This window comes from Pagrus major, chromosome 22 (assembly GCF_040436345.1).
Source record: "Pagrus major chromosome 22, Pma_NU_1.0".
Taxonomy (NCBI): Eukaryota; Metazoa; Chordata; class Actinopteri; order Spariformes; family Sparidae; genus Pagrus; species Pagrus major.
The window spans coordinates 20,840,216-20,860,222 of record NC_133236.1 but is presented as its reverse complement, the minus strand read 5'-3'; the positions used below and the strand labels follow the sequence as shown (position 1 = coordinate 20,860,222).

General features: G+C 40.0%; 3 protein-coding genes across 4 annotated transcripts in view; all 3 read right to left on the bottom strand.

Annotated features, from left to right (window-relative positions):
* The window catches only part of ppp1r13bb (protein phosphatase 1, regulatory subunit 13Bb), a 28,304-nt gene extending 16,688 nt beyond the window's left edge, over nucleotides 1-11,616 (bottom strand). For both annotated transcript variants that reach the window (XM_073492724.1, XM_073492725.1), the window contains exons 1-4: nucleotides 11,290-11,616; nucleotides 10,888-11,053; nucleotides 1,636-1,783; nucleotides 119-238 (exon numbers count right to left, since the gene is read on the bottom strand). In XM_073492724.1, the coding sequence (XP_073348825.1) occupies nucleotides 119-238; nucleotides 1,636-1,783; nucleotides 10,888-10,896 (277 nt within the window). In that variant the 5' untranslated portion in view covers nucleotides 10,897-11,053; nucleotides 11,290-11,616. The remainder of the gene's footprint in view (nucleotides 1-118; nucleotides 239-1,635; nucleotides 1,784-10,887; nucleotides 11,054-11,289) is intronic.
* A 1,792-nt stretch (nucleotides 11,617-13,408) lies between these two features.
* On the bottom strand, nucleotides 13,409-15,716 carry LOC141017641 (adenosine 5'-monophosphoramidase HINT3-like). The gene is made up of 5 exons (XM_073492354.1): nucleotides 15,612-15,716; nucleotides 15,418-15,535; nucleotides 14,536-14,605; nucleotides 14,315-14,441; nucleotides 13,409-13,950 (listed from the first exon to the last, which is right to left on the bottom strand). Exons 1-5 carry the CDS (start codon nucleotides 15,696-15,698, stop codon nucleotides 13,903-13,905), a joined length of 450 nt encoding a protein of 149 aa, XP_073348455.1. The 5' UTR covers nucleotides 15,699-15,716; the 3' UTR covers nucleotides 13,409-13,902.
* A 1,217-nt stretch (nucleotides 15,717-16,933) lies between these two features.
* Nucleotides 16,934-19,336, bottom strand: LOC141017640 (adenosine 5'-monophosphoramidase HINT3-like). The gene is made up of 5 exons (XM_073492352.1): nucleotides 19,246-19,336; nucleotides 18,808-18,925; nucleotides 18,495-18,564; nucleotides 17,699-17,825; nucleotides 16,934-17,611 (listed from the first exon to the last, which is right to left on the bottom strand). The coding sequence occupies exons 1-5, from the start codon at nucleotides 19,333-19,335 to the stop codon at nucleotides 17,552-17,554; spliced, it is 465 nt and encodes a 154-aa protein (XP_073348453.1). The 5' UTR covers nucleotide 19,336; the 3' UTR covers nucleotides 16,934-17,551.
* Nucleotides 19,337-20,007: the final 671 nt, after the last annotated feature.

Genomic DNA, 20,007 nt, shown 5'->3' with positions numbered 1-20,007 from the left:
TATATCTGAGCAGCCAGGCAGAACAGGTGTCAGACTCCACCCTGCACCCTCCAGGCTCCTTCAGGTAGAGACTTCACAGAGCAGAAAAACCTTCAGGCAGACGCGTGACAATACTAACCTTGATCGCTGCCCTCAGTTGGTGAATCTTCATGCCGGAGGAAGAACTTGACTTCTTGTTTTCGAGGCCCCCATTTCTGCAGATGTTCATACATCATGTGTTCGAAGGGGATCGCTCGCTCTACAGAGACACAGACATTAACGAAAAGACTGATTAGTTTGAATCATTTGTCTAATGGAAACAACTGGTCTTATTCAGTTTTCTAGTCCAATAAGTCAAATGCAAAATTCTGCATTGCCATTTAAAAGCTTTGATCAAAAGTTAGATTGAAACCACTCCCATACGTGTCTGTTAAATAAGAAGTCTGCACAAATACCGTAAAAAAATAGTGTAAAAGCTAAAATTTGTCAATTTACAGTGAGTTGTGTGCAAGACTATTTCTTGGCTATGCTAGCCGTTTCCCCCTGTCTCCAGCTTTTGTGCAAATAAGTGGATTTCCAAAATAAAGATAAATACAAAATAAAACTTGTATTTTTTCCCTGATAACGCTGCATTGTGAAAGACAAAATCTGTGTTGACATGGGCAGGAGCAGAGATAGTTATCTGTTAGCTGTTAGCAGCCGATGAGCAGCAGAGTTGTGCACTGTGCTCGGCCAACGGAGCTAACAGTTAATACAGCTGATAGAGCTAATGCAGCTAACTAGTAAAAACACATCAGGACTGAGAGCTTCTGTTCAGAGGAAAATGAAGCGTAAACTCTAGTTTTATGTGACAACAGGAAATAAATGTACTGAATTATTTTAGCTGAGTACAGTTTGGAGGTAAAGGTACTTAGAAGGTTATTACTTTTTAACTATTTTAACCATTTTGATTTTGGGAAAGTTTATATCCACATCAGGACGGTTAAAATTGTTTCTTGAGACAGTTCGGGTGAAGAGGTGAAATAAGTTGATGGACGTGTGCTAAAACTTCAAAACATTTCAAGTGGATGGAAAAGAGAGGCCGCGACCCAGAGAGACGGAGACAAAGACAGAGAGGTTTTAGGAGGTTTCGGGGGCAGACAGCTGCATTGTCAGGCACCAGCCGAACACGATTGCATAACGTGGGTTAATAAAGCCCTTGGCTGGGATGTTGTTTTCAACAGGGGAGTGGCCCCTCAGCGAAAAATGCTGAGAACACCGGGTATGTCAGTCTGACTGTGGTGATGGGAGCAAATCGCCTGGACCAAGTGGAATCTGCTGTGACAGTGCAGTGGACTGCAGAAGCATGTAACCCTTTTCTGACCTGACTTTAGGTGAATTATTCCAGTCAGATTATAGCTGATCGGAATGACAATGGCTTTTACTCTCTTTGAGGTGTGAAACTTTTGCCTTATTTATGGCTTCTCCATAGTTTAAATTCACTCAGGCAGACATGCACAGTCCTGCTCGGCTTTCTTTCTTTAATGAAGAGCTTGTTTTTACATAAAATTTAATTCTCATGCATGTAAGTGAAGTGTCAAACTCAGTGATTATGGAGTTTAATATAACGTCACCTTCCTGACACCCCCTTGTTCTTCCTCTTAAACATGATCTTACCGTTGCCTCTCCAGACCTCAGCCAGGTGGCAGCCACTCTCGCCGGGCTCTTTGCAGAACTCGACGACATCCCGGCACGTCGTCTCAGGGGTGATGGGTACCTCAGTCACAGCCTGTTCCCCATCGCTGAGGTACACCGTCAATATCATCTGAAAGAGGAAAAAAACAAACAAAAAAACAGTCAGGAGGAGACTGGAGAGAGAGGATGTCGCTTTGATGGTCACACTGACAGGGAATGAAAAATAAAAATCATGAAAGAAAAACATAAAACATCAAGAGATGTTATTGTCTGCCGGGGTGCTTTAAAGACGAAGCCTAGCCCACTCTTGCGTCGTACAAAGCCCAGAGTGCTGACGCTACATTTCACTGCCCACCAGCCGCGACTGTTAGTTTGAGCTGCTCCTGGACTCATGCCTGTGCCTGCCACATTTCTGTTGACTATGATTAGGGCCTGCCAAAGTGTTGAAGATATACAGTTTAGGCTAGGAGGTGAGGCATAGCAAAACAAGCCCCCACATGCTTCTGTCTGAAACTCACATAAAGAGTTACAAAAACTTTCAGGAGTTGATGGACATCTGAGGAAACAGCAGCTCAATACGAGCTACTAAATGACTAAATGTAATGGCCTGGAGGCAGAAGACAGATGGTACTTTTAAGACCAAAATTAAATGAAATGCACCTAAATGCAGCATATTTAAGGAATCACCTGAGAGTGTAAGTTCAGAGGGCTGCAAAGGCTCCATTGTACCTGCAGCTTTAAGACTGTGCAATACTACCTCTACAAACATCCTCAGCCAACCAGTATGATGTCGAGGCAAAATGGCTGCAATGTGTATACGACCTTTGGACTTATCTATACGGCCCTGCCTGCATAGTTTGTGCCTTCAGCCTGGATACAAGGGCAGAAATGATTGGATGCTTAATCAACCAGCTCAACGGGCTGAACGATTTGGGGAAAAATCAATTTTTTCCCCCAAGATTGGGATTGTGATTTAAATTACATTTTTCTATAGATTAAACTCCGGGCTTGGTTGGTGGTCCACACAGTATTTAACACGATTGTTAGTACCATAATCATAAACACTGAAATGTTAATGAGTGGTAGGGTTTCTTTGTATAGCAAACCATCTTTGGCCAATCCATCAGAATCGTGTGCCTTTATTTAAGCTTTATTCCTTTTTTATCGATGCCGGTTTGTTTTTCTGACAGTTGTGCATTGCGAAACAATGACGTCAAACTCGTGCGTCTAAGCTGCTGGAAACTTTCAACAGGAAGAAACGGTATAGTAGAAACAGAAGTATCGGTAGAACAATCTGGTAAGTTCACTGTAAGTTTACTGTAATGCAGCCTGTAATGCAAACACTTTTCAATATCCTGATCTAATGATATCCAAAATATAAGATGATGCATAGTCTCACATCACGATAACAATATAATATTGATATATTGCCCAGACCAAGCTGAAACATCTCACAACGAACATGGGTTAAATTCCAGGAACGCCATGTAATTGACACACGACACCACTGCTTCCCAACCAAGCAGCATGTCTGTTACAGACCATTGCTACAGCTAGCTCTCAGGCTACAGCCAGCTCACCTTGTCCATCAGCTCCCAGCAAGCAAAACACTTTCACTATTTCTTCTTTTACAGAAAACTGATCAGGATTCAATAAGAGAATAATGAATTGGAAGATAAGAAGAATCGTTATTGGCACTGGTATCAGAATAATCTTATCAATTTCCATTCCCAGTCCAATGTCATGTGATTTCCTGTATGCACCATCAGCATACACTGTATGCTCAATGTGCATATTATCTCTCTGGAACATTTATGGGAATATGAACACTTGAACGTTTTTATGTTTTACTGTTTTACAACATTTCATATTGGATATCATTAGGTTTGTGTTTGTACTAATCACCAGGCAGAGCCTTTGACCTTAAACTAACACATACATACACTCACTCACACACACACACACACACACACACACACACACACACACACACACACACACACACACACACACACACACACACACACACAATTTCCAAAGCATGTCAAATGTTACCCCTAAAGGAAGAAAACTTGAAGAAAGCAAAACAAATATCCCCAAATCCAGATGGTCCAAGCTGATAAAAACATATCTAAAAAGATTCAGTCAGCACAAAGTGTTGACTTTCTGGGTAAATTACTTCTGTAGGGCATAAAAATACTGATTCACTTTGAATGTACGTAAATTGTAAAAGGTGTATGTGTGGGGCTAATTAACTATATGGATCCTATGATGAGATTAATCCTTATCTTGGTTGAATAAAGCCAGTATAGGATGAGAGGAGCAGTGGATAATGTCCTCTCAAGTCCTCTATATGATCACCGAAAGTGACGCCATCAAACTGTGATGTTTACAGATATTCCGTTCAATTAATGTGGTTATGTTTACCATCTGCCTTGTTTGGACCAGCCCACTTTAACCTTGATTTCTGTGCTCTTGTAATTCAGCTTTTTTGGACATGAGAAAAAGCCAATGCACTAATATGAACTCCTGTATATTCAGTGTTACAGCACATCTACATGATGTGTGGTCTTCCTTCTGTGGCGGCAGGCAGATATTTTTATTGTTTTCCGTGGCACAAAGCACTCTGGGGGGGCTGAGGAGTGCCTTCCTGTTTCATGTGACAGGCCTCACTTTTTGTGTCACTACAGAAAAACAGGACTGTGTGAGACTGTGACGGGGGATATCAATAACAAAGCCAAGAGTTTTGGAGGGATGTTCAAAATAAAGTCAAAACATTAGCTATGCTTGAAAAGACAGAGTTTGTCGTGGGTTTTGTGTGAGTTCGCTGTGAGTTCAGCGAATTGTCAGTAAAGGAAATAGGAAAGGGAAATCTGGATTACTCATATTTCAGTAGTTTGCTTTTAACCCCGGCTGCAACTAACAATTATTTTCACTACTGATTAATCTGCTGATTATTTTCATAATTAATTGATTAATCCTTTAGTACAGTGTTTCTCAATCCTGTTCTAAGGGGCTCCCTGTCTTGCATGTCATCAGCTCATCATCAAGCTCTGCTGAAGCCTGATAATGAACCGAAATGACTGAAACGATTGAATCATCATAGTTAGCAACTCCTTTTCTTTCCATCTACTAACCGATTAATAGACTAAATATTGCAGCGCTTAACTGGTTGAACATGCCCTAACAGGGAGGATTTGAGCCAAGAAACAAGTCAAGTATAATCCAAAGAAAAGCCAGTATTCAACACTATCACAGGACAGACAGTCTAGACCAACAACTACAGCGCTTTGTTTACATAAGGCTCACAATGTCATACCAGACACTACAATGTCAAACCTAATCGATAACAAATTGGAAAAAAGAATAAAAACCTTCAACATCTGAACCACTTAACAGTTTACAATCAAATGTAAAAGTATCAGCTGCAATTCAGGTATTTTATTATGCAGAATTAAATAAGTACCCTAAATGCAAAGTGCAATTAAGTGTCATTGATTCATAACAGTACATGTGGCTTCAGGGTGCATGTAGTGCTACAATAATTGTCACAACTTTCGCATAATAATAATACGTTTAGTCACTAAGCCACCTATAGCTTATTACTCCGGGAGTTCCTTCGAGACAAAGTGACTCATCCTTTGTAATGGTGCAACTGTGTGATTCATTGACATTTTCTGCAGCGGCCTAACTGAAACAATACGGTCGCTTGCACTTGGGAGCCTCTGCGACTTCACTCGGCTGATTATGAGTCTCATATTTTGGCAAATTCCGAAACCCTCCGTGGTAAAATAGCACCAGAACTGAGGAAGTTATTTTCATCCATCTATAATTTCATGTTGCCTTTTAAAGCATTATTAGGTCCATGTAGACTAGTAATGGATGTCATTTTGCGACCCGACGTGCAAGAGCATTAACAGGAAAAAGAAAATGGGAAAGAAAGTGCAAAGTGCAAGCTGGAGACTAGTTATGTTCACATTTTACTGATAGATAATTACTTTGCTAATCCCCAAGGGGCACTGGAGTGCTACCAGCTGCATAATACGACATAGTACATGAGGAAAAATAACAAAACAGCCCAGTGAGGCAAGCAACAAAGTCAGTCTGAATACAGATAAGACTGATGCCATTGTTTGAAATTGTTCTAGTGGGAATATTCTGCTTTCTTGTTTACATTTATGTTTTAAAATAGTATTCAATGTGAGAACACAATAGGGAAAACACTGTGTAATAGAATAAAACAGTCCATCATAATCTACACTACAACAATTAATTCAGTACATCACAGACAACAGTCAGTCAATAAATATTACAGTAATATGGATAGATAGTAAGAAGCCATATTGCTTTCAGTTAACATCATCAACACACTGATACATTAGGTGGCAGCATGCTCTATGAGAAGAAGAAGAAGAAGAAGAAGAAGAAGAAGAAGAAGAAGAAGAAGCGCAGTTGCGCTCATGACATCAAAACAAAACATGTTCCAAGTCTACGAGTTTTAACAAAAAAACAAAAAAATCAGTATCGGCCATATTGTGCATCCAGAATCAAGACATGCAATTAACCAATCAGAGAACAGAACTCTAATGCAAACTAATTTAAATTGATCACAAAAAGCCAATGCTGAATTTTCTTAAAGGTACCTTCACATAAATAGAAACTACCAAATCATGTAGGGCTGGGCGATATGGCCTTAAAATAATATCGCAATATTTTTAGGCTATATCGCAAAAACGCAATATATATCTCGTATTTTCAAATCTCCTCAAAAGCACTTGTGAATGCAAGGACTAGACAACAAAACCAAATACCACCATACTTTCAACCAAATACCTCAATATTGATATTGCAACAATATTGTGGGGATGATCACTTTACTGTAATGCAGCCTTTAAAACCAGGAAAAGATTACACTTATGCCATAACACGATATCCAAAATCTAAGGGGACATATAGACCCATATCACAATAACAATACATCAATATACTGTCCAGCCCTAAATCCAGTTTAGTATGTAGAGAACAGAAACTCCAGTGATCCAGCTGACTGACCACTGCAGAAATACCAACCGCCCTCACTAAGTTGCGTCTGCCCATGGTCTTGGCTCTTTTGACCGCCCTCCGTTTCCTCCTGATCTCCTTCTTCGGTGGCCGGTGGTGCTCCTTTGCCCAAATGGGGTTTTCCTTGGAGAGGCTAACAAGGCCGCGTAATACTATAGTCACGAACCTCTTCATCATAGCGCTGCCGCTTTTGCAGGCATGAGACTTAATTGTTATGCCATCCCGAGCGGACCTCTGGAACAGACAGCGGTGCGTGTGTCTGAAAAGTGCTGCAGAGGAGACTTGGGAGGAAAAAAGCACTCGCTGTATGTGTAATTCAGGGAGGGAGGGAGGGAGGGGAGAGAGAGAGCTAGAGAGAAACAAACAGTAAGAGAAAGACAGAAAGAGAGAGGGACAGAGGGAGTCACAGGGTGGAGACAAGTCCTTCTGTTGGAAAATCGTCCCTTGGTTGTGCCAGCGGCTGCAACACCAACGACTCCCTGCTAATGAGAGTACTTTGGCCACAGCTGTGACTGGCAAACAGGTCAGGGCACTATCATGCGAAGGCAAGACGGGGATCTTCCTTATACTGTATGTTGGCTGTACGTGACAGGAAGCAAACGGCATCCCTCTCGTCTGACGCATAATGCTACAGTGGGAATCATCTGGAGATTAGGGCATTTATCATTTAACTTGTGAGAAAGAAAGAGGGATGCTTGGCTGGCCTGATCTCCAGCAGGATGATTCAAACAGTCATCTCTTCTCACAAAGCCTGTCACTCATTCACCCACGATGAAGAAAAGAGAGCTTGAGAGAAATTCTTCCTGGGAGCACAAACTTAAATGATAACCAGTTGTTTTTTTTGTGAAAAGACCACAAATGCCAAAGAAGACAAAAAGGAATAAATTAAGCTCCCAAATGTATCTACTCACGTTTTAAGGTTGTCAAAATTATTGATACCTTCATAACTTTTCAATATCTTGTCTTTAAACAGATACAATGTCCTCATTTGGTAATACTGAGAGTACACAGCAAAAAAAAAAACCCAAAAAACAGAACTACAACCAGATTTTCAACCCAAGGCTGCATGGATATTAACATTATTTCAAATATTTTCAGAGACTCCTACTTTGTGCCTAGAAATTATTTTACTTTTTGTTGTGGCATCAAAAGAGGTACTGAGTAAGGATGCCGATCATGGTGTAGCTCACAATACGATTTGCGATATGTTGCCATTCACGATAACGATAGTATTGTGACACTGCAAGACAATCGTCAAACGACACATCACGACATCTGTCTATCTAAAGGACACAAAATACCCCCAAAAAGGCAAAGTGCCAGAAAGCAGAACAGTTCTGGAGTTTAAATGTTTAAAGGAAGGATTCAACTACGGCTCACTAAATTCTTTTCAATCATGTAAATTAAGTTTACAGAAGTTTACACCACAAGGTGCATGAAGAACTGACTCTGGTAAGTGTCAGGGGAATCTGTTCGGAGTGCCTGCGTGTTTAAATAAAGATACTGATATTTGGCACCAGTGTATCAATAATTGTATTGCAAGAGGAAACCGGTATTGCATTGAGGTTGAAAAAATGATAGTACCGTGACAACTATATTACATTGTGCCAAAAAATACATTTGATAGTTCAATACTTCAAAACCAAATGCAAGCCCATATGTGAGGAACAACTAGGTCAACAAACACACTGTGATCAGTGTGAGGAATGATTTCGCTTCATCATCTGGCTGGACACAAACACACAAATAGCTTAATCATAGCTTGATCCAAGACAGCTATTCACTGGGACATGACACGGTTGCTTTTGACATTCTTGACTCACAGAAAAGATTGTGTAGTCTAGACATTTCATGCAGGCAAAATAAGCCAAACATCTGTCCGTGTGGCTAAAATAGCACTGAACCATATGGAGGAGAGATGAGCCGATGATGTGACAAATGATGTGAAACAAAGTGAAACAGCCGACCAGCTAGGGTGTCTGAAAACTGGACAAAAATAATCCTGCTGTGTGTTACACATCCATAAGAAATTTAAACGACTTTCCTTTCACTGGACTCTTGGACACTGGTGCAGAGAAGATGTCTCGGATTCAAATTGAAATTTTAAAAAAGATGTTCTTATTAAGCTGGATAACCCAAGTAAGAACTACACTGGCTTTGCTGTTACAGACTAATCTAGTAGAGCTTATGTGTCTTATAGCCATCAGGCACAAACTACTTTGACATTTGATGTTATGCTCTGGACAGATAACTTAAAAGGTTCCTGTAAGAATTAACCCTCTGTTTAAAAAAGGATGTGTCCTTTTGATTGAACGCTGACTAATGCGCATTAGAGGAAGGCATTAAGAACGTCTGATTAATAATGCATACTCCCTCAACCAATAGGAAAAGAGATGTTACAGTCTCAAACAGGTGGGGGCTGTTAAATAAATCAATAACTGACTATTTTCATCTGTTCACAGTGAGTTTGGGGAAAAGGTCCAATAAAAACAGTCACATTCATCAAACTCACGACATTTGACTTCTGAGTGGTTCATGATATAACTGTGACGGCTCGTCTGATGTCATTTTAAAATCAACACACCACTCCAAAAATGGTGAAAGTGACGATAAGATGCAATGTTTACATTTCCTGTAAGTCACACTCTGACCGGCTCCACTGTGTGAGATTAATGCCACTTGACAATCTACTCAGCTCAAAAGTTCCCCTCGACAACAGAGCATTAGTCGACGCAGCCACACAGACCTAGATCTGCCGAGGTCTCATTGGCTGCCGGAGTCACGCGGGATCCGAGTGCAGGGCTGCCTCTCTGCTCGACTGGCTCTTTGACTCTGATAGCCTGTTGGTGCCACAGGGTAGAAACGTCCACGGAGGCTAACGTCGCAGTCAATCCTGCGACGGCTACAGCGAATATGGAGTTACTTCTCTGTTACTAAGTACTCCTGAAAGCTCACACGCCTCTCTGAAGTTGTCTTTTAATGAGGACAAAGAAGATGTTAGTGATGCTGTATTTTCACCCAACACAAAATCACTTGGAAAGGCAACAGGCTGCCTCCATTTATAACGACACCTTACTGTAAACTCATCCCGTGCATGAGTTCATGTTTCTCTCCCTGAAGGCCGAAAGGGCCACAACCACTTCTCCCACAATCCATTGCTGCATTCTCTAAAGATAACAAAAGAGGTCCCAACAAAGCACGACTCCGACATGGTTGCCATTCAGGTACTCTATTCTTCGTGACTCAGAGCGTCTTCAACGGTAACACCAAACCACAGAATGAAAATAGATCTCGATTCAACGTGAACCAAGGCCTACTGTATCTACTGATTAACATATGGTGATAATTTAGTTTCAACATTATTCATCGTACATTCATAACTATTAAAGAGAGAGTAGAGTGTGTCAAGTTTACCTGTCCTATTCTGATGGTAGTAGTGCAATTCTGCTCGTTCAATAATGAACAAATTTGCCAACATCTTGTGAGGAAAACCACCATGACAGTAAACTGAATATCTTTGAGTGTAGGACAAAACAAGAAACATATTCCACCGTTTTCTGACATTTTATATACCAAACAACTTTCTGAATAGAGACAATAACCAACACGTTAATCAATAATGAAAATAACCGATAGCTGCAGCCCTATTTTATTCCTTTAAGTTAAATCAAACCGGTTTCAGATACACCCCAATTCCTGTTCATCTAGTTCGGCACTGTGTACATTTCCCCTTCCTAATGATTCAGGCATGTAACCATAAACATGAAAAAAATGTACTTCCTCCAGCTACGGACTCACACTCCAGAGATACTGTACAACAGATAACGTCTGAGGAGATGAAGCTAAGCCTTTTATCTCTGATCTGAACTGAGCTCACCTGCAGAATAGCTGAGTGGCTGTGGGAAAGGCTGATGGACAGATAAACAATCTTGTTGGAAGTTGCAACTAGTGTGTGTCAACAGACAGAATCAGACTCTTCATGTTAATGTTACTTTTATATTTATGGGGCTGAGGAACCACATGAGCACCCGAATGCCACAGAGCATGATGATTTCCACCTCGCACACAGGCTGGATTTTGTGCATTACTGGGCAGTGAAATCATTACTTGTGAGGGCGCTAATCTTGAAAGTATAAAAGGAACTACATTTTTATACCAGGAGTGTGCACTTACCGGCATCATATTGGCAGTTCTGGCAGGTCAAAACCAGGGGTGCATCGGCAAGTTGACTTATGGCTCCCCCACCTATCTTCACTGGCACCACCGTAGAGTCGACCCACCTTGCTAGTTATGGGCTCTGGTTACTCCAATGTGACAACCAACTGGGCCTCAGTCCTCTCTGTGAACCATAGCAGTGGGATTATTTCAGGTGCTTGAAAACTGAGCATTATAAGGTAGCTGACACGCAAAATAACGCCGCCGCAAACGCAAATTTAAAGGTCCAGGCGTGGCTCAGTGCAGCTGCTGCTACAAACAAGCCGACGGTTAGCCAGACAGTTAGCTCGCAAAGCAAGCGAGTCAAAACAAAATGACACGCTCGATATAACGAAGTAATAACACAGGTATTATACTCACCAATGTCAGAGACGATTCATTGTTTCGGGGAGTAAATCTCAGCTTCGTTACTGTCAAAAAGGCACGGAGCTAACCGAGCCAGCTGTCAGCCAGCCAGCTAACGCACGGTGTTAGCCGTGTTAGCTGGTCTCACAGGCGGCTAAAGGACGGTACGCAAGGCGATCTCTCCGCTCTCGTCGGTCCTTTCGCTGGCGCTGGCTGCACATCGGCACGAGCTGTCGATGGAGTGTGTTTCAAGCGAACCGAAATGAAAAAGCGTCCATGCGGGGTGACTAACGCGTCTTTTTGCGAACGCAATGAATCATCGTTAGCAGGCTAGCGGTGCTAGTTGACGAAAAATACAAATAGCTGGAATCCAGTTGTTGACGGTGGGAGGGGCGGGGCTTCACCGCAGCAGCCAGGGTGTCACGGCAACGTAGAATGTCAGGAATGTCACGTCACCAGCCAGGATACCAGCTTAGCAACCGCAGGTATGATTTCCGCTGGCACAGACACGAGACCCATTATAATAAAATGTGTTTTTAAAGCATCTGTATATTTGTTTGTTTGCAGCAATAACTTAGGATACGATAAGATAGATGTCGCTGTTAGCTCAGGAGGACAGTCAAGCCAAACAGAAGGAAGCCCAGACTAAGGAGAAGTTCAAATTTGAAGGCAAAAAAACAAATGTCAATAATAAATACAAGGAAAAGAGATAAAAGCTGTAAAATAAAAAAAAGAAGGGGAAAAAAGGGCAAAATCACATGAAAGCAATTCAATAAAAGGATGATAGGAAGATGATATCGCAAAGGATAAATTAGAAACAGATGAAAATAGGATTAAAAAACTAAGTTTAAAAATAGTGTTGTGCCCATCACAAAAAAACAACACATTTACTGCAATTATAGCTTCTTAATGAGTCCAAAAGTTAGATATAAGGAAAACTGAGCTACACTCAAGGCTGGATTACCAGTCAGCCAAAGTGAGCAACTGTCAAAGGGCCCCCCCCAAAACCCCAGGGCCCTCGAAAGCTCGAGGCTTTTCATGTACAAGCTGAAATTTAGTTTGGGAGTGTGCATCAGCAAAGCACAAAATCATCTGACATGATGGGGGATTTAAAGTTGGTACTGATCTTGGGGTCCCTGTATAATTTTCCTTTTTTCAACGATGGTAAATAGGACATGTAATGAATGACCTATGACTTCAACGTTTTTTTTCCCTGCTTTCGTCAGATGTCTTGTGACAAAGCTTGAATCAATAGAGGGCTATTCTATCTAATTTTATTATATATCTAAAATTCATTGCCAGGACTCGTGAATTTCACAGAAAAAGGAGGGAAGTTTGACATCATACGGCATTGCACGCGGTTAAATTTATTCTATTACATCAGGATAAACCCTGGCGATGTGAATTTCTGGGGGCTTTCATGTGCAATTTTTTGCTCTATTTTCTCTTCCAGTACTCTATCGACACCATGAACTATACTCTTCTGGTTTATTTCAGTCCTGTGTCAGAGGAGATACACCTCGGCATCTGTTTCATGAAATAAGTTTACCTGTAAGGACCACAGCATCAGCATCATATTTCATCCAGACAGCTGTAATTGTGTAATTGCAGAGCTTGTAGGATGTTAACATGTCCCGGGGTGGTAACATGCCAACAAGCTGTGTGTACAGTAGGTTTACAGTAGATTAAAGTGAGGTAGAAAAGTGCTTGGTCTGAGAAATGATGTCATCTGCTCTGGATGCTGTGCGACAGCTCCTTCCTGACTCTGACATGTGCTGCTGATGACAGATGTTATAGTTTTCGGGCAGCTTCTTCATCATTTTAGCAAATTCATGATGACACAAGGCTTTGAATAGTTTTCCCTTTTCAGTCTCCTGCATTTCTCATGACTGATGGACACATAATGACAACAGAATAATAAAATGATTCCTCTAGAGAATGTTTTAGGGACAATACAGATGTTAGTACAGTATTACAGCAAGATGATGTCAGGCTGAGAGGACGATCCTAAAGAGGAACAGTCTGTGAAGTGCAATTAATAATAAATATATGATACAATAATGCCATAATCGTATAGTTTTTACTCGTGATTCTTTACATTTTAATGACAATTAAAGGATTGTACTCTAGTGCATTAAAGATATCAACAGTGTAGGTGCTGTTTTAATCAATCCACGTCATATACACAAACATACATGTAAACATTATGTGCAGATATAATTGTCCTTCTTGATAAACACTGACTTAATATAGTAAAAAGAATAATTAAATGAATTCTGATATGTGTAATAAATTCTCAAGTTAGTATTAGAGAGGTAGTGTTCAGTATATAGTATTTATATAAATAAAAAACACATCCTAAAAGCTGTAATTCTCATCTCGTTGATGGTTCAGTTCAACAACATGACTTCTGAAAATAATATTCTTGGAAAGTTTGAACTTTAACGGCTTTCATCCTCAAAAAAAAGAGCCTTTTTCCACTTTTCTCCACAACTGAATCAGCAAGCAGCATAGAAAAAATTCATATCGTCATAACAATTAAATATCATCATAAGACAATTTAAAATTGCATTCAGTGAGGTAAAAATAAAAAGATGGCTGTTAGACCTTCAGACTCTTTGAGTGGCTTCATCTGACTTTGCCATGAGTCTTCAACTGAGAAAGCACTTTGTCCACCTGCAACAGAGCAGCACAAGAAACGTATGCAGTATTCACAATATTGTAGTTGAGTGTCATAGTGATTAAAAGTAAATATAACATTTGTACAGTGAACACAACAGACATATCAGACATAACAAGAGAAAATGTGGCTTATTTCTGATTTTGACAGATTGTGCCAACAAAATGATTATTACATTTTTCAGGCGTCAATTATAATAACTTAATTTATCATTATTTTTATTGTTATTAATCATAATATATATACATAAACATATATATACAAATATATGTATATATATATATATATGTATAAAGTTAAATAGACAATAATTTTGTTGGCACACATGAGTCTCCATAGAATATTGAAGCTACCACTCACTGTGATGAACCAGTGAGACTGCGGCCCGTAGTGTAGCTGCGACTTGAAGCTCATCGTACTGGCTGGAGCCAGAGCGTGGAGGTGGAGGTGGGGAACGGAGGAGAACGGCGGCATGTGAAACCCAAATCTGCACAGAGTCAAAGAAAAACAAGTGAAAGGTTTGCAAAGAAAATGACCTGAGCCACAACTCTGATGACGTCATCTCGGAAAAATGGATTTACCTGACATCGTCTAGGTTGCTGACTTTATTCTTCTCCAGTATAATTCTTCCCATTTCTACCATCCGCTCCACTGTAAACAAACACACAACATCAGTATGATGTACACAGCAGGATATTTATTTTGTAAAAATACTAAATGATAGTATAACCATTAAAGGTGCGCTATGTAACTTTTTCAGCCGGTCCTCATCAGAAAAACGACGAACTTATATGTCGACTGTAAAGGCAGCTTATTATGACAATACTGACATTTGTTTTGTGTGTTGAACTTTTTTTTGGTACAATGTTGTCGTATTTAATCCCACATCATATTCTTGCACTGTGGGACTTCTGACTGGGCAGTGCATTCATATACAAGCCTGTTTCGCTCTCATGTTAACAAGTACAAACGTTAACATACTGCTTTAAAGCAGGCCTACATCTAAAGCTCATGTTGTAAGTAACATACAATGGAGTATCTCCAAATTGTACTTGAGTAGATGTACTTAGTTACATTCCACCACTGAGTTTTGAGTTATAACAAAATAACAAGTGGACAGTGAGTTTATAAATGACCTTTTTAGTGGCATTGTCACACCAAATTTCAGGACACCTTCTGGTTATGTTTACAGGTATGAACCACAAAATAAAACACACTTACACAAAATGTTGTAGGTAAATAAAAATAATGAATTCACTCACTGTCAGTGCAGCAGTGTCTTTAATTTAGAGTAACATCAAGAATTCAAGGGTTATATCTCCAGTTCCTATCTTAAACAGTGCTGACTGAACTGTCACTGGCACTCTCAAACATTATGAAATGTCCCTTTAATCAACCAAAGACTGATGACTCATGTGTTTTCTATTGAACAGCTGACAAACTGAGGACAGAGCCTCTCTCACCTAGAGGTATGTCGCCCCCCTGGAGACTTTTGCAGCTTTCGATGTGCGTCCTGGTAACAACAAGGTAATGATGTGTGGCACCAGGCTTTATGTCACGGAAACAGAGCAGCTCCTCATCCTGTAGAGACACAGGGAGAGTCACGAGTCTCCAGCTGTTGAACTTCTTCAGACATGAAAGATTAGTTTGTACTCACGCTGAGCAGGATCTCTGTGTCAGTCTGGCTCTGCGCTATTTGGCAGAAAGGACAGTCTTCGCTCCCAGAAGCGTCCCGATTCCCCATGAGTGTTTTCAGAGTTGTGTCTTTAATAGAGAATGAGCTCTCTCAGTCTGAATCATGTCTCCGGGCGTGTCTTCAGTCAGGAAAACCAGCCGATCACAGAGTGCATCGATCCACTGCTGCGTTCACTGGAGCTGCGTAAATACCTGTTTCAAGTCATTTAAAGGGCCAGTGTGCAGGATTTAAGGGGATTTAGGGGTAGGAATTGACTACAATGTCTTATATGTCCTCATAAATGTATAATAACCTGAAGTTAGTCTTTCATGTCTACAGGTGGAGTGGGTCCTCTTCAATGGGATATGCGTGAAGAAACACCTCAACACAACTTATCTAAGTCGTATGACTTCTGATGAAGAATTGCCGCCACAAAATAAAAAGAACACACTTCAAAGAGTAGATTAGATGACCACTGATTTTTAAAAAAAAAATATTTTCCTTAGATTTGTGTATGGAAGGCTCCTGTATCCTCCTGATAGGACATTTGTGTGTAATCCTTGCACACTTTGCGAGAACTCACAACGAAAAATCATCAAACAACAGCTACAAAACTTCTTTTCACACATGAACATAGTACCTTTTTACCTTCAGACAGGCTAGCTTCCTTGAGTAGTGTCAATCATTTCATCTACTGCACTCGTCGAATGCAAATAAGCATTTTATATAACAAAAGAACAAAAGCAAATCAAATAATTCCTTTAAACTCCCCCTTAAAATAATCAACTCATAAGAGACTTTTATTAGTTTCCAAAGGAACCCTCAAAGACCAAAGCCCCCAAACATGGTTGGAAAATATAGATACTGTAATGTTATATCATTGTCATATTAGAAAACATTCTTCAGTCCAAAAAGGATACAGACAGTTCTGCAGAAAAAATAATTTAATGTGAAATATCACAGCAGATCCTTACACACAGAAACATAGTGTTTAATGGAGTCAATCCATGGCTTCCTTACATCAGTGTTCATAAAAATATAATTCATTTCATACATACGTCTGTGTGGAACAACGCGTTTCGCATTCAGTGTCATCAGGTTCACCTCAGGTCTGGTATGTATAATTACAATGTTTACAAATTCAATGTTATAAATAGATATAAATACAATTACGTGGCTATATAGTAATTTCATTATGTAAAATAATTTATAAATGTGTATAAATATGCATAAACACCAATACAGTGTACATAGACATATACACACACATGCACATACATATACATACACATACACATATACATGCACATATACACGCTGCACATATATTTACAGTTAATGAGGCAAATATGATATCCCTGTATTTATTTTTAAACTGTCGTAAATTTTGGATTTGCTGTGCTTCCACACTTAACCCGTTCCACAATTTAACGCCACAAATGGAAATACAAAAGCTCTTTTTTGTTGTGCGGGTGCGGCGAACCTTTAAGTTTAATTGTCCCCTTAACAAATATCTCCCCTCCCTTTCAGAAAACATTTCCTGTATGTTTTTAGGTAACATATTATTCCTTGCTTTAAACATTGTTGGTGCAGTTTTGAATTCTACCAGATCAAGAAATTTGAGCGTTTTAGACTGTATGAATAACTGATTAGTGTGTTCTTGAAAATGTACATTATGAATAATCCTAATGGCTCGTTTTTGAAGAATGCACAATGGTCGTAAAGAGCTTTTGTATGTGTTTCCCCAGATCTCTGAACAGTAGTTTAATTATGGTAATAATAATGAATTATAGAGAATGTGGAGTGATTTATTGTTCAAAAAGTGCTTTGCTTTGGACCGTTGATGTGTATGTTCAATAACATCGGTCCCCACATTGACCCCCATGTTCTTTCACTGTTCTCCCCTTTCCAGATGTCTCAACTTAACTTTTGAAGCAGCTAAAGAGATCTTTACTCTTTAAATGCTTCAGCAGACGTTCTTCCTGCCAAGAGAAAAACCCTCGTTTGAATAGAGGCATGGAAAAGAATTCAAGTTTTCTGTTTCAGTATTTCTAGTCCTCAGCACTCACAGTCACAAAACGGTAAGTCTTTGGGATGAACTTATAGCCCAGGGACTCTGAGATCTGGCTGGTGGGGGCGAGCACGTGGAGGTGGAGGTGATCGACTGAAGTGAAGGGAGGTCGATGGAAACCCAGCCTGTGGAAGAAAACAAATCAATGCTACGATCAGCACATTGACGAGAAAGTCAAAGTACAGTTTAAGAGATCCCAGAAGAGGAAAGAACATTTTGGGGAATATGCCTATTTGCTTCTATAGCAGAGAGTCAGGTGAGAACATTGACACCACCCAAATGTGAAGCTTACAGCTAGCTGCCGGTTAGCTTAGCTTAGCATACAGCCTTGAACAGGGGGAAACAGCTAGCCTAGCTCTATCCAACAGTAACTAAATCTGTCTACCAGCAAACCTAATGCGCTCTGATCAACATGAAATATTTTGCTCATTTAATCTGACAAAAACGTTAAAAAGTGTTAAAGGGACAATTAGCTGCTTTATTGAGGGGTTAGCTAGTTGCTGGACTACATTTTTGGCTCGGAGCAGTTGCCAGGCAACTAGTGGCAGTTCCAGGAAGTTACTGTGCCTGGTCAAGATGTGACAATGTGACTTTGGACAGAGCCAGGCTAGCTGTTTCTCCCTTTTTCTACTCTTTGTGCTAAGTTAAGCTAAGCTAAGGACATGAGAGTGGTATCAATCTTCTCATCTAACTCTCCAACAGAAAGCCAATATTAAGCGTATTCTTAAAAAACTATTCTTTAAAACTTTGAAGGAAAAGAGATAGACACTGAACCACTACCTGTCCTCGTCTACCTTATGTCCTTCATATCAGTGATCCCTTGGTCTCGTAGCACAGCTTTCCCCATCTCAGCCATCTGTTTCACTGTTGGATGAATGACTCAGTTATTTCTCTGCAAATAACACACTTAAAAAAAAATAGGCTTAATATGAAGAAGCTTAATATTAAAGTATTAGCAGGAGTTCAGTGATAGTAGATGCAAAAGTGGCAGCAGGAGTATTGGGACTAGTGTAGTATCACTACTAGCTGTGTTATCATTAGTTGCAAGAGTAGCAGTAGCTGAAATAGTGGTTCAGTGGTATTCGCAGTACTTCTACTACAACTGACCGAGGCCAATGTGTCCACTGTGCAGGGAGTGGCAGTCGACTATGTGCTGTATGGGTACAACCAGGTAATGGTGGGGGGCAGCAGGGTAAATGTCTCTAAAACACACCAGCTCCTTAGTCTGTTGGAGGGAATGGAAGTATAGATTAAAGGACAAGTTCACCCTAAAAACAAATGATATACTCCTCGCTACTGTATAGCCTAAATATAAGCATACAACTGTTTAAAAACCCCATACAACCTAAAGTAAAAATGATGATACAGTAAAAACATAATTAAGATTTGTGTTCAACTTGAATTATATTTAGATTTGCCTCCAACACCTATTAAACCTACATTACTGCTGATATAAAGGTGTCTTGTAACTTTCTGGATCTGTCACGGCAGTTTCACAACCTGAGCTTTTATCTACAGCTGTGCGTCTGTCTGAAAACATCTTACCTTCGTAATGATTTTCGTTTCTTTGTCTCCACCGTTGGCTATCAGACAGAAAATACAACTTTCAACTATTTCTTCAGCTGGACCTGCCATCCCGACCGTCTCCTCGCTCACCTCACCTCACCGCAGGTTGTTGTCCTCTTCCCGTAAACGTCATTCTGCTCGTAAACCAGGCACGCCGAAGATCGTATGTGTGCGCGAAGATGGCTAACTGAATGTTTTTTACAAAAGTCGACTTTTAATAAATGGAGATCAGGCTTCTTTGTGATCTTCACTGTCACTGTCACTGTTTAAGGGTCGATTTAAACAAGCCACATAGACTTAACAATTTAATAGTCATTTTTTATAATAAACAAATCATTTCCCCTCGTACAACTGCAGTTCTTGCTGCGCAGAAAGTTTCAATTTTACTTCTTTTAAAACTTTAAATAGATCCTCTGCCAATGTGTGTACATCTACATGCCAAGACAGGATGACACACTATACAGAGATTTCAATTCTGATAGCTCTAGGATGAGGATAACATACTGTAGAATAAGCCAAAAATACACTGTAGTTCAATACGGCCATATATTTAAGGTCTAAAAACATATTAAAATGTTATGTTAGCCATACCTGACATCCATTATATGGTATCAGGCTTGATTTAAACCTTATGTGAAGAAATTCAATGTTCTGATGATCCACTGTAGTTTAATTAACACAATAGATAGCTCTTTGGGGCCAAGGGGTATAAATCCACCTGGAGATATACATATAAAAGTA